The sequence below is a fragment of the Aulostomus chinensis genome, chromosome 10 (genome assembly GCF_037954235.1).
Source record: "Aulostomus chinensis isolate RoL2024-O1b breed Wild chromosome 10, RoL_Achi_v1.0, whole genome shotgun sequence".
Taxonomy (NCBI): domain Eukaryota; kingdom Metazoa; phylum Chordata; class Actinopteri; order Syngnathiformes; family Aulostomidae; genus Aulostomus; species Aulostomus chinensis.
The window spans coordinates 27,871,898-27,884,735 of NC_141329.1; the positions used below are offsets into that span (position 1 = coordinate 27,871,898).

The 12,838-nt window shown below is 46.3% G+C and overlaps 1 protein-coding gene across 2 annotated transcripts in view; it reads left to right on the forward strand.

Annotated features, from left to right (window-relative positions):
• The window catches only part of prx (periaxin), a 33,249-nt gene that overhangs the window by 3,583 nt on the left and 16,828 nt on the right, over nucleotides 1-12,838 (forward strand). For both annotated transcript variants that reach the window (XM_086216815.1, XM_086216816.1), the window contains exons 2-7: nucleotides 6,992-7,047; nucleotides 9,193-9,300; nucleotides 10,596-10,721; nucleotides 11,366-11,525; nucleotides 12,163-12,356; nucleotides 12,585-12,820. In XM_086216815.1, coding sequence (XP_086072941.1) covers nucleotides 10,692-10,721; nucleotides 11,366-11,525; nucleotides 12,163-12,356; nucleotides 12,585-12,820 — 620 coding nt within the window. In that variant the 5' untranslated portion in view covers nucleotides 6,992-7,047; nucleotides 9,193-9,300; nucleotides 10,596-10,691. The remainder of the gene's footprint in view (nucleotides 1-6,991; nucleotides 7,048-9,192; nucleotides 9,301-10,595; nucleotides 10,722-11,365; nucleotides 11,526-12,162; nucleotides 12,357-12,584; nucleotides 12,821-12,838) is intronic.

Below are 12,838 nucleotides of genomic sequence, written 5' to 3' on the forward strand. Positions count from 1 at the left end.
TCAGACTCGCCATCACACGAGCCAGAGCTGACCTCCATAGGTGTCTTTGTAAATCCTGACAGCCCCGCAAACGTCTGACGGTAAAAGCAGCTGATCGGGATATTATTGATGTTGTGGTGATGGGTGTAGCTTTATTCTCCTGCAAATGAAAGAGATGCGTGAATCATCACGCACGCACGCACAGACTCACACACACACACACACACACACACACACACACAAACACACACACACACACACACACACACACGCTTGACAGTTGTTTCCAGTTTTGGCTCTCTTTGTCTCTCCTGCCTGGCTCCCTGCTGGGACCTGTGCGGGATTTACTTGGTCTCTTCGAGGATCTTGTGCAGCATCAGAACAGACGGTTGCCAAGGAGACGTTGTGATGAAAACATGGTGCCTCATCTGTTTGACAGAGAAGCTTCCACACTGCTGATGAAACCTCCAACGTGGAGGTCACATTTTCTTGCCTTTTGTTTGTTCCTCTGTCTGCGCATCGCTCAGCAGCACCACCTGGCAGAGGGAAGCAGCAACAGCCGAGGAGGAGCCCGGGCTCATCTGTTGAAGAAGTGGGACCTTGATGGTCTCGCTAAATGCACTTGGTTTATCTTTATCTTATATATTGTCAGCTGTTATGATGAAGTTGCGATGCTGTTTTAGCTCATGGGAATAGTGCGTGTTAGTTCTCCCCCCGGCCGCTCGCGCTACATCAGGCTGCGAATTTGCAGGACAAACCTGAGGTGTGTCGGTGTATTGTTAGGGTTTCCAATGATTGCAGGGATTTTGTTTTTACAGCATCCAAATGTAACCCGGTTTTGGCCCGTACTGCTAGTTGGCTCCCAGTGCAGGTTGCAGGGGCATCGGGTGAACGGACAAATCCTAACAATAACATCCACTCAAAATAGCAAAATGCCCGGTGGTGCTACGAGTGGAGCCTCTACACGTAAACCCAAGCACTGAGAACTTCTAAAGTGTGCAGAAAGTTAATTAAAAGGACAAGTTTATAAGGAAAGCACATGGCTTCTGCAGGCGGCGGCCATCTTGGGAAACGAGGCATCGCCAGTCAAATGTCAAACGCTCTGCATCTTGAACGGAAAAGTCTCGTGGAATCTCGCGTGGTTCGTTGTTTAGCAATTTCACGTTTGTGACAATTAATAAAAAAAAAACCCAGTGGAACCTTAGTTTTGTTTCGCGCCGGAATTGTCCTTTAAGTTTAGCGGACTGGCGTCTCACATTCTCTTTACATTTAGATGTTTACCAGGTCCTCCGAAAGCACCACGAGGTCCGTTGCTGTACTGCTGTGGCTTGACAAAGTATGACAGAGTCCCGGCTGGTTTGGTTTTACAGTGAAACAAAGCAGCTGCTTCTCTCAAGTGCAGATGATGAGAACAAAAGGAACCTGGATCTGATCAGACGCACCCAGAGCGCCGCAGCGGGTTGGTTTAGATGTGGTCGTGACAGATATTTTATGACATCACTATTTTGGTCCTAACACTTAGCAGATCACCCTCCGTGATTTCCTCACCAAACAGAAAAGTTGGCACTTGGTGGGTGTTTATTTTGGACGCTGCACGATGGCCTGACGGACACTGACCGGCAGAATGATGGACAACATCAACAGGCATCATATTCAGAAATCATTCCGTTTCTATTTGTGACAAGAAAATACCAGAAAGATGGAAAGAAATCAGGCATTATTCCAGTTTTTCCATTTTGAACTGAGCAAATGTGGGCGTGCCCCCACTGGCACCAGTGCAACAACACTGTCTTTCCATTCAAACGGTCCAAGAGAAAATAAACGACGGATATCTTTTCCTGTAATTTATGTATAGATGTGTGTGTGTGTGTGTGTGTGTGTGTGTGTGTGTGTGTGTGGGAGGGACCACTCATGCCGGTCTCTAATTTTCAGCTCCTGTTTTAAGAGTCAATCTTGCTTGACATCTGGTGCGTAGAATAGAAACCGTCTCCCTCCTCTGGTCTTGTGATTGTCCTAAAATTAGATCCAATAAGGCTCACATCATGCAGTCATGCTGCCTCCAATTGTGAAATTCTGTTGCAGCATTTCCTCCAGTGTGCGTGCGAGTGTGTGTGTGTTCTTATGTCAGTGTAAGCGTGGAGAAAACCTTTTCCTCTATCTGGCCACGGTGGATAAAGCCTCCCTCCACAAACAAATGCTAATCTCTCATCGTGTCAGGGGACTCTTCCTGAAGGGCAGGGTTGTGTTCTCAGCGCGGTCGCCGGCGTTACCGAGACAACCTGCTGTCAAATTGTTCATCTCTTGAAGGCTCCGACCGGCTTCAGAACCACATGATCAGAGCTGCAGCGACGTTTCACCTCAGCAAGTCAGCGCACAACAACAAAAACAAGACTGTTGGGCCAAGACAGCGCCGTCTCAAAGAGAATGTCATACTTTGATTGTTGCGATGTTGTACAACGTCCTCACTGGGAAAAGGCCGGTGATGGACATTTGTTGACTGATTTTTTTTCCACTCCACTCAAAAAGTGTATTTTACCTCACAAGTATGAACTCAGGGAGATGTTTCTCCTTCCTGCATAAATTTGTGATGCCAGAATATAGAAAGAGCCAGCTACGTATATTTAGCTTGGCGCTAATGGAGACTGACGGCTAACAGCAGCTAAACTGTCCACAAATGTCCATTTACAAACTCTTAAGAGCATCGTCCTGTAAAATCCACATCTTCTTTATCCATCAATTTGATAAGTAGTCCACAAATGCACAGATAGTCTTGCTGTTGTTGGCTGTCAGTCGCCATGAGCTTCACGCTAAATCCACTTGGCTGGCTCTTTCCGCATCCTGATGTGGAAAAGACCGATGACGGATCCGTGTAGGATTTCTCGTGACTTTTCTGCTGTTGTGTGAAGGAGGACTGAGTGGGGCGTCAAGCCTAAATTTTGTGGCCATTTTTGGTGGCGTAAGTGCAGAGAGTTGTGATGTCACAGAGCTCAGCCGGTTTCTCTTGAACGCTCCGCACCTCTTAAAGGGCCCCTGACTGACATGCTGGAATTTGCCTCGTTTTCAAATCCGCACGAAACATAACAGCCTTTACACATGAAAAGTTGTCGGTGCCATCATTTGCTCTCACACATCAAAGGACTTTGTGGTTCCTTAATTCAGGAGCTGGAGCCTGGTGGCTTTCGTAGCGGCTCATTTTTACAATGAGAGGGCATGCAAAGAGGATTGCAGAGTCCTGTAGTGTGTGAGGACAAATGCGTGTGTGTTAGCGATCCATGAGCGAGGCCCAGTGGGAGCATCCATCCAGGAATCTGCAGCTCAACTCAGTGGGTCCCCGTCGGTCCATCAAGCACCAGATTTCGCCAAAATCAACTGAAACCAACCAGAACGATCAGAACTACGTAATAATGGTGTTAGCGCTTAACAACAGCGGCGGCCACATGTTCCCGCTTCACTCCCCGCGCCTCCGGGAGGGTGAAGGTCCACACTGATTGGGTCGTCGTCAGACGTGTGGCAGCCTGCAGATGTGAGTCTAATCTATAATAAGACTGAGATGTGAGGCATTTCAAATCTTCTCCTCCCGCTCCACCATCCCTCCATTCCTCCGCTCCGTCCAGGGCGTGCCGCCTCCACCTGCTGCTGTCTGTCTGTCTGTCCCACAGAGCTGCGGTTTAGAGCTGTTGTCTGCTGACAACCGGATCATCTCAAGAGATGTGACCAGTTTTTGAACACTCACTAAATGAAACGTCTTACAAGCCATTTACACTGCAACGTGTTGCAGCTGATGTCTGTCTTTTGAAGAGATTCTGCAGGAAATAAGATCTGTGGTGACCAACAGTCCAGAAGTCTCCTCTCTCATCCGTTTCTGCTGACGATGTCGTGACCACTGTGGGAAAACGTCATGGAGAGATGCAGACCTCTCCCTCTGTTACATAATGAAGCCGCGCTGAATATCGTTGAGGTGTGTGATACTGCAACGTGGACTACAGAACATGCTGAGTTGCTCCACCCTCGAATATACGACTTGGAAGTTGTTCAACTCAGGACAGTTTAATTCCACTCAGGAAGTGCCGCCGAACATTCCTTTGAAAATGCAACATCTCGTAATTTTGTCAAAAACCCAACGTCTGGACCGAAATGCAACATGTTGGTCTTTGTTTCATGCAGCACCGAAGTTCATGAAAGTCAGCCTGGTAGTTCTGTGTAATCCGGCTGAGTGACAGACAGATTAGCAGCGTTGATGCCCGCGGTATCCGGGATGGCGGTGATTCCCTCTAGGGAAGGAGCACAGCAGGAAGGTCACTGTGCAGGGTGACTTTGACTGAATCAGGAGTCTCAAGCTCAAAATACCCACAGACTCCAAATGCTAACATTAGATTACAACCTCAAGAAATGAAATGATGAGGTAAAGAAAGAAAAAATTAACATTCTGACAATCTATTTGAGCGGCAAGGTGGAGCAGTGGTCCTCACTGTGGCCCCCCAGCAAGAAGGTTGTGGGTGGAGCCCCGGCTGGAGCACGGGGTCTTTCTGGGTGAGTCTCCATGTTCTCCCTGTTCCTGCTGGGTTCTCTCTGGTACTCCAGCTTCCTCCACAGTCCAAAGACATCAAGAGGGACCAGGTTAATCCAGACTCTAAATTGACCGTAGGCGTGGCTGGGAGAGCCAATGGTTGTCTGTCTCTATGTGTTGGCCCTGCCATGGACTGGTGACCTGTCCAGGGGGAAGGCTGCTGGGATAGGCTCCACCCCCACCACCCTCAACAGGAGAAGAGGGGGAACATGGAGGAATGGATGGATGGATGGATGGATGGATGGACCATTTATTTGTCCATATTTTAAATGTTTCAACAATAATCCGCCATGAGAAATCAGCTCCAGGCCCTCGACCTGCAGGGAGGCGTCACAGCACCGGGTCAGGGTGGGAACGTTTACGCTCCTGTGAGGACGGAGACATGCAAAAGGTGTTGACACCTGCTCCTGAGAGGGAAACTCTGAATAGTGAGAGTTGATTGGTTGAATTTTGGGTGTTCCTGGTGTCTTCGCCAAGCTCATCCCGCCATGTAGCATTCTGGGGCTCTTCAGAACTTCTTCCCTTAACGCCTCTTTCTGACCCTCTGTGAGCCGGCCGCTGACGGCTGGGCAGCACTGAATGTGTGCTATGCCAGACACCAGATACCTCCAACCCACCCAAACAGCCACGGCATTCCCTCTGACACTTGACACGTCCCGCAAACGCACATTCACACACAGGTGGGCACACACAAATACACACACATCGCTATGCGAAGGCAGTTAAAAAAGTGATCACATGAAGGCAGGACTGCATGGAATGGGATAGCTTGGGGGGGGGGGTGATTCCCAGACGAAGGGAGTTGTGCTTCTGATGGACTGAGAGCAACTGAGCAGATTTACACACTCAGCTGAAGCGCAGTGGTGTAGTAGTTGCTCATTTACAGCCCCACAACTTTGTTCTCAGTGGAACAAAGTTTTCTAACCCTCAGTTCCCCGTTTACAGGACTTGGGGGGGGGGTGTTAAAGCTGTGCTTCAGCCACGAAGTGTATTTTGCCTTTCAAGTAATCAAACGTAGGAGTCTCGAGGTCACCATGAAGTTATTTCTCCTTTGGGTCACTTGTGTGTAACCCCAGAATGTAGGAAGAGCCAGCCACGTGTTTTATAGCTGGCAGCTAACAGACAGATGTCCAAATGCAACAGTTTAAAAACTCTCCAGCGCATCATCCTTCCTCACCGCTGTACCACGTTCAAGACTTTGATTGGATGTAAACTTTTGGAGAGTTTTTTCTGCCGTTAGGTTCAGCTTAGATACATGTGAGTGGCTCCTTCTGCGTGCTGCAGACACCAATTATCAATGAAGAAATTTGTGCTTCATGAGAAACCACAGCTCTGTTCTTCCACCGGCACACAAACACACGGCGAGTGGTCACATGTGCGCGTTGTGACTGAGGAGAGAATGAAAAGAATGTGAGGAGCTTCTTCACCCAGGCAGCGGCCTTCCGCTCCGGCACTGCTGGTTCTTGGCGTGGCTTGAACAGGCTGACAGGGTTCAGGTGAAGACTGGAGGTCTGGACCGGTCGATGCTGCTCTAAACAGCTGCTCTGGATTCTCTGATTACTCTTTTGATGGTTATTTTCAGAGATTTCTCTTTATTATGCAGAGAAAATCTTAATGTACTTACAAATTACTACACAGATTACTTTGGGATGTCATTTACCTTTCTGGTCATCATGAAAATGTCTGTCTTACCGGAGAGTTTGGCTCCGACCGAGAACGTGGAGAGAATCTCAGGGCCCTGCAGCCTCACAGCGCTGCACCTCCCGTGATGTATTGATCGGCTGTTACGTGATCCTGTGCATTCCTGCCAGTCCCGTCACAGCCTGGTGTCACGCTCTGCTTCGTTCACCTTAGACGGCGTCTCTGAAATGGTTTAATTCTCTCTTCCTTTGCAGGACGTATTCTTCAAAAACGCGCGCGCTCGGAACAAACGGCACACGTTTAGATTCTTTTTCCTGCAGAAACAAACATCTGCAACAAAAGTGGAGGCCATCTCATCCATTCAGATTAGTTTTATTGTAATTCATGATCATATTAATAAAACTTGTGACCATTTCTTTAAGCTTTTTAAAGGTTTTGATGAATTACAGAGTAGCAACACAACCAGGAAAGCTGCCAATTGACCAAAGAGCCAAAAAATATATAGAAACAAAAATAATAATTCTGCATATTTAAGAACTGAGTAAAAGTCTTGTCTTACTTATGAAGGGAATTTTCTCTTTCTGCCTTGTGTGTCTTGTTGTTTGAGCTCAAGATTTCTGTAAAGATGCTAATTTTATTGATGATGGTGTTTTATTCAATTCTTATTCGTCACTCTGACAAAGAAAAAGTAAAAGATGATCCACGTAATTGCATTTTTCTTTTTTCTGCTTCATGAATAAAATGTGAAAAAAGCAGTGAATGACTGTAACAGCCACATAACCTGAGTCGTGTCATCTGTTTCAGACTCTGACAGAGACCAAGAGGACGGCCATGTTTTCAGCCAGACCAGAGATCCAGCTGTAAGTCAGCACACTCCTCCTCTCACGTCTGACCATAAAAACAATGAAACAGCCTGATTGTCTTTGGGGAAGCGTGCGATGACCTCGACTTCTCAACATCCCATCGTCACGGCAGGATATCTATTGAAATTATGAGAACAAAAAAGGAAAGTAGGGTCATCCGGTCAGCGGCCGTGGCTTTGCTGGTGAGCGTGTAGGAGGAAATGTGCTCATGAAATTCCCTCTAATTGCTCAAGAATTTAGGGTTGTTAGTGTAAACTCTTTGTCCTGTTGTCGAGGAAATATTGGATTTAAGTCTGAACAGTTTCAATGCGACAATGACCCACAGTCCCGTACGGTTTGGTTCCTGCGCCGGCGCCGGATCAGGGTTGCGCTGTGTTGTCCCTCAAGGTTGTGTAGCTCGGCCGGTTGTTCTAGTCTGTAGCTCTTTCTACAAGCCCACAAACAATCACACAAGGGTTCGACTGATGCTTGCTTGTAGGTCCATTCATGTCGACTCCAGCAGAAGATCGAAATTTTGCTTGAGAGGCCTGTTTGGCTGGTTTTTGACGCTCAGATGTGTGGGATGTCCTCACCAATGCTGCACAGGCAGCAGGGGCCTGTTGTGTAGCTCGCTGGTAGCCCGTTAGCGCCTTTACCCAAACTCTGTGGCAAAGGTAACGTTTTTTTCAACATATTATTGGTCAAATTACAGAAGTAAGATAAAAAAAAAATCCTCATTATTAAGGTTTAAAAATCGTACTCATGTTGTGAAACACATATTTGGACGGGACTTGAACACCCGTGTCCTGCTGCCGAGTGTGTTGGTGACAAGGCACGAGACACCGCCCACTGTGTGACGTCACTGAACCGGGGAACTTGTGTGTTCAGCACAAAATGCGGATCCATATTGATTTACATAGTTTTTGAGGTGCCGCCATGTTCTCTTGCCAAATGATGAGATGAGATGAGGTGAGATGAGATAAAGCTAGCAGTCCAACAGTCAGAGGAATTCCTGGTGTTTCAGAGGTAAAAACACTGACCAAATAAAGCATCAAACATAATAAACAGTCAACAGTGGGGAGGAATCAACTATTTACAATATAAACATGAGCCAGCGTATGAACAGAAACAGTACACGCATCAGGAAATCAAAAAAATAAACATCAGCAACATCCAAAAGGGAACATGTGAACAGCAAAAACAATATAAACACGCAAACAGCGAAACAGATTGTCGTACAGTCTCAGTGAATGGGTTTGAGTCAGTTTCAGGAGTTTATATGACATCATTCATTGGAGTCTGGTTGCCGGTTCAAGTGTCAACATCCTGATGGCGCTCAAGCGCGACGGGGTGCTTCTTAAAATGAGGGGTTTGAGGCACGAACAGGAGGAAGCTCTGGGCAGCAGCGGCATGAGCGGAGCTAAGAAGGAAAACAAGCTGGACCCAGTTCAGTTGGATTCAGTCTATCTGAATAATTCCAGAGGATGTCTTCAGTCAAGAGCAGGTTTAATAGAAATAAAATGAAAAGCGGTTTAATGGTCGTAAATGTGAACGTGTCTGAGCATCCAGATCCACCAGAGGAGAAGTACATCTGTGTTTTGCCTCCTGGTGCTCAGCAGCTCATCTCACGGTTTCAGTTTTAGAAATGACCTCCGTGCTCTGACTGACATTCAGTTTGTTTTGGAGAACAGTTTTAGATTTGTGGCGGGCAACGAAGCGTTCACTGCAAAGGAAGAGGATGATCGTAGCGAAGCGTGGCTCAGCGTACAAACCCGCCGCTTTATCATTTCCCTCTTTGTTCATGCAGACAATCCTGACTGAGCCCCTCGTCTTTAGCTTCCCTCTGCGGAGCAGCTTCACTCAAGCAGCCAGAGGTTGAAAACCAAAAATGTCAGTGGTTTGAGAAAAAAATAATTCCAAGTATGGGATTTACTGATGTGTTTTTAATATCAAACTTTACATGATTGTGCACTTGCGTCAACCGCAGGCCTGCTCTCAGGCTATGAGCTGAAGATCATTTCAACAATGCTAATTTGTGCAGGATCTGGGTTTTAGGGCTCATTCCTGCATCACTCTGCTGAGTTACAACCTAAATAAAAACAAAGACTCAACCATAAATCTGCTGTTGCTTAGAAACTCAACGCTGTTTTCTACTCTGCACAGGTAAAAGATAAGAGGCGGTCCCCCCCCTCCAGCAGATCCCCCTCCGCCCCGCAACGCAACCCCCACCACAGCGGCTCTGCAGACGAACAGGAGAGCCCGGAGAGAGTGGTGAGACACACACACACACACACACCTACCAGACGGTGAAACACACTCTTAGGAACACACTGAAAAATACCTGATTATTAGAGCGTCTCAGTGCTGCCAACACAAAGTAAAAGAATCAAAACGTACATTCCATGGATCCTAAAAAAAGGACGTGGCACTATAAAACATATTTTCTGACTTTTTTTTTTTTTAAAATGAGGGTTTGTTGGAAGTTCAGTCTGAGAGGCCAGAGTAAATGAAAAGTGCCGGTTCTTCTTGTTAGGAATCTAAAGTCGGTCAGCCCACTACGGTCCAGAGCCGTGATTCCCAAACTCAAACACAAAAAAATACGTTTCTTTTTATTCTTATCTCAGAATCATGTTGTTAATCATCATCCATCAGACCAGCAGTTCCCAACAGCTCACGTCCAATTTAGCAGGCCAGAGCACAGAGCCCAGATTGTTCTGCTTCCTTTGAATCCTGCGGTCTCATTTGTGGCAGCCGTCCTTCAGTGACCGCGTGGACGACCTCTGTCTCTCGCGCCGGTCTGGACTGTTTCTGAAATCAGCGACGTTGTAGACGCTTTTGTTACGATCTCACATCTGAACTGAACACCAACGTCTTTACTTGGAAAAAAAAAAAGATGGAAAATAATCCAACAGGAGCAGAGTTTTGATGGGAACTCTGGAACCTGGTTGAGGAACCAACAACATGGCCGTGAAGGCTTCGCCAGGTGTAACTCACCTACCTGCATGATTCTTGCACATAAAAGCTGCTGCTGAGATTTCCTGCACCCGACCATCGACTGTGTTGACCTCTTGACCCAAAGGGCAGCAGGCAAACATAAGAAAAAAATAACAAAATGTTGAAATATTTATGCGCTGCATTGTTCCTGTCATTTATTTGGGGAGTGAACTCAGCATTGTGGTTGACCTCATGACCCCAGCAGCCGCCAGACCCATACAGACTATTGTGGACCACAATAGTCCAGCTCAGCCACATCAACAAGCTTTCATTTGTCCCAGCTCAGCACAGATGCCAGCCACGGCCTTTGAGCGTACCAGCTGGACGCAAGGTTGACAAAAAAAACATCTGAATGTTGCAGATCTGCAACCAGCTGCAGATATCAGGCGTGTCTGTCATTAATGACCTGAAAACGCGTCTGATCGATTATATTTTAACATATTCCAGTTACAAGCAATTAGAACAAATTACTTATGAATTGTTTTTAAAAAGTTTATCTATTTTTTTATTAGTTCATCGTCAGCAAAGAAGTAAAACTGGTACCTGTGTGGTTGATGCCTCCCTTCCTGCAGGTCCAGAAGGAGAAGCTCCATGCTGAACTGAAGCAGGTGCTGAGCCAGAAACGAAGTCACCTGAGGGAGTCCACCTGCCAGCTGGCCCAACCAGAGATGGATCAAGAACCCACGGATGAGCAGACCGTAAGCAGGAGTCAGATGAGATCATGTCATTTTTACGGCCTAAAACTTTATTGAGGAAGGTTTTAAGCAATAAATGGCCTGAAAAAAAGAAGAATTATTGCATAGTTTGTTTGTTTTTTATGAATTTATGATTAACGGGATTAAAAGGGAATTGATAAAGACGTACACTTGAGTGCTCCGTGGTTGCTGAAGTGTCTGTGTTGAGAATTCATGAGTCATCTCCAGGTTATTTCACTTGGTCAAGGGCTGGAAAAGATGATGAGGTGACAATAACAGAACAGCGCAGTACATTTGCACTCACCAAGGCAAGTGAGAGGAGATAGAACACAGCGGAGAAGCGAGACACCGGCCCAGCAAAGGGTTTTCTGATGTTATGGATGAGGATTTTGCATCTGAAGTTGTATGACGCACTTTGCACAATGGTCTGACTTAGTTCGTCACACATTATTCAGACACTCAGAGGAAATCCCCAGCGTCGGTCAGGATGAATGAAACAAAACCACAACTGAGAGAAAAAACTTTTTTCTTTCAATCTTGGGTCAGATGATGTTCCTGAAGTCTCATGGAGACATTTCAAAGGTTTTTACATATGTGTGTGTGTGTGTGTGTGTGTGTGTGTGTGTGTGTGTGTGTGTGTGTGTCAGTGTGTGGAGGAAGCCTCTAAGCCGGTGGAAATCGTAGTGGAGACGGAGGCAGAGGCCGGAGCCAGCGGCTACAGCGTGACGGGTGGAGGAGAGCGAGGGATTTTTGTTAAAGATGTTCTCAAAGACTCTCCGGCTGCTAAACATCTCAGTCTGCAGCAAGGTACGCCGCTCACGTGCCCTAGCAAACATGCTTCACACCCTCGACGTCTCTCTGACTTTAAGCGCTAGGGCCACGGCTCTTTTGTTCATCAGTATGACAAAAAAATTATCTTAATAATAAAAAAAAGAGAAACTTCAAGAAGTGTACTTTTTCTGAAAATTGTTATAGAACCAGTGATTAGCTAGCATACTTTTGGGTGTCACTCAACTCTGCCAATTTCCAGACAGACATGATAGTAAGAGCTCCAGACCTAAAGAACTGTTACCAAAGGAAAACTCATGAGAGTATTTGTAAAGCAGTTGTTGTCATTTTCAACACGAATCATCACACTAAAATTACCTGTATTTTCATGTCAATAACATTTCACATTGTTATCCATAAATTATTTATGTTGCAGTGTCCTGCTCTGACCACTAGAGGGCCATAAAATCTCATATCAACAAAACGCTTCCAACCATTTCCCCTCAAGCAATGACTCATCCATTGTTGCTCTTAGAGGAGTAATTCTTCACTTTCTTTCTATGTCACAAGCATGCAAATCAACAGGGATGGAACATAAAAAAACCTGATTTAGATTGACTGGCTTGGAAGATATGACGGCCAAGATTGGATACCTTTGTTCATGTTTTCATGGTAGGTGACCAGCTGCTGAGTGCCAAGGTCTACTTTGACAACGTGAAATATGAAGACGCTCTCAAGATCCTTCAGTGCGCAGAGCCATATAAGGTCAGCTTCCTGGTGAAGAGGACCCTCCCCGGAGCAGAGGTCAGCATGCGGCCTCGAGTGCCAAGTGTGGAGGTCAAAGGTCCCAAAGCCAAGATGGCCAAAATGGTAAGATGCTATGGTATATTCTTCATGTATTTGTGGTAGTCTCCCAACTAAAGTGGGTTTTGTAATTAACTAGCAATTTTTGTTTGTTATGAACAGAAATTAAGCTTTAAGGCAAACATTTTTTGAGAGAAGTATCAATTTACACTGTGCACTTACAGTTATCATAGCAGTACCTCAAACTACATTGGAGGCCTTCCAATGTTAACAACCGATACTCTTGTGTCTCAGAGTGTGAAGGGCACCAAACCATTCAAGACCAAGAAGAAGAGAGGTGGCCGCTTTGGTCTGAAAAGGCTGAAAGAGAAGCGCAGAGAGGAGCTGGTGATAGAGGGTACACCCCCCAGGCTGGAGATGAGTGATGTGGATGTGGAGTTTTCCCTTCCCAAGTTCAAGCAGAGAAGGAGTGGTCGGGTCGAATCTGACGGAGCTGGAGGAGCTGCAGCGAAGGCAAAGAGGAAGATCAGGTTGGCCTGGCTTGTCAT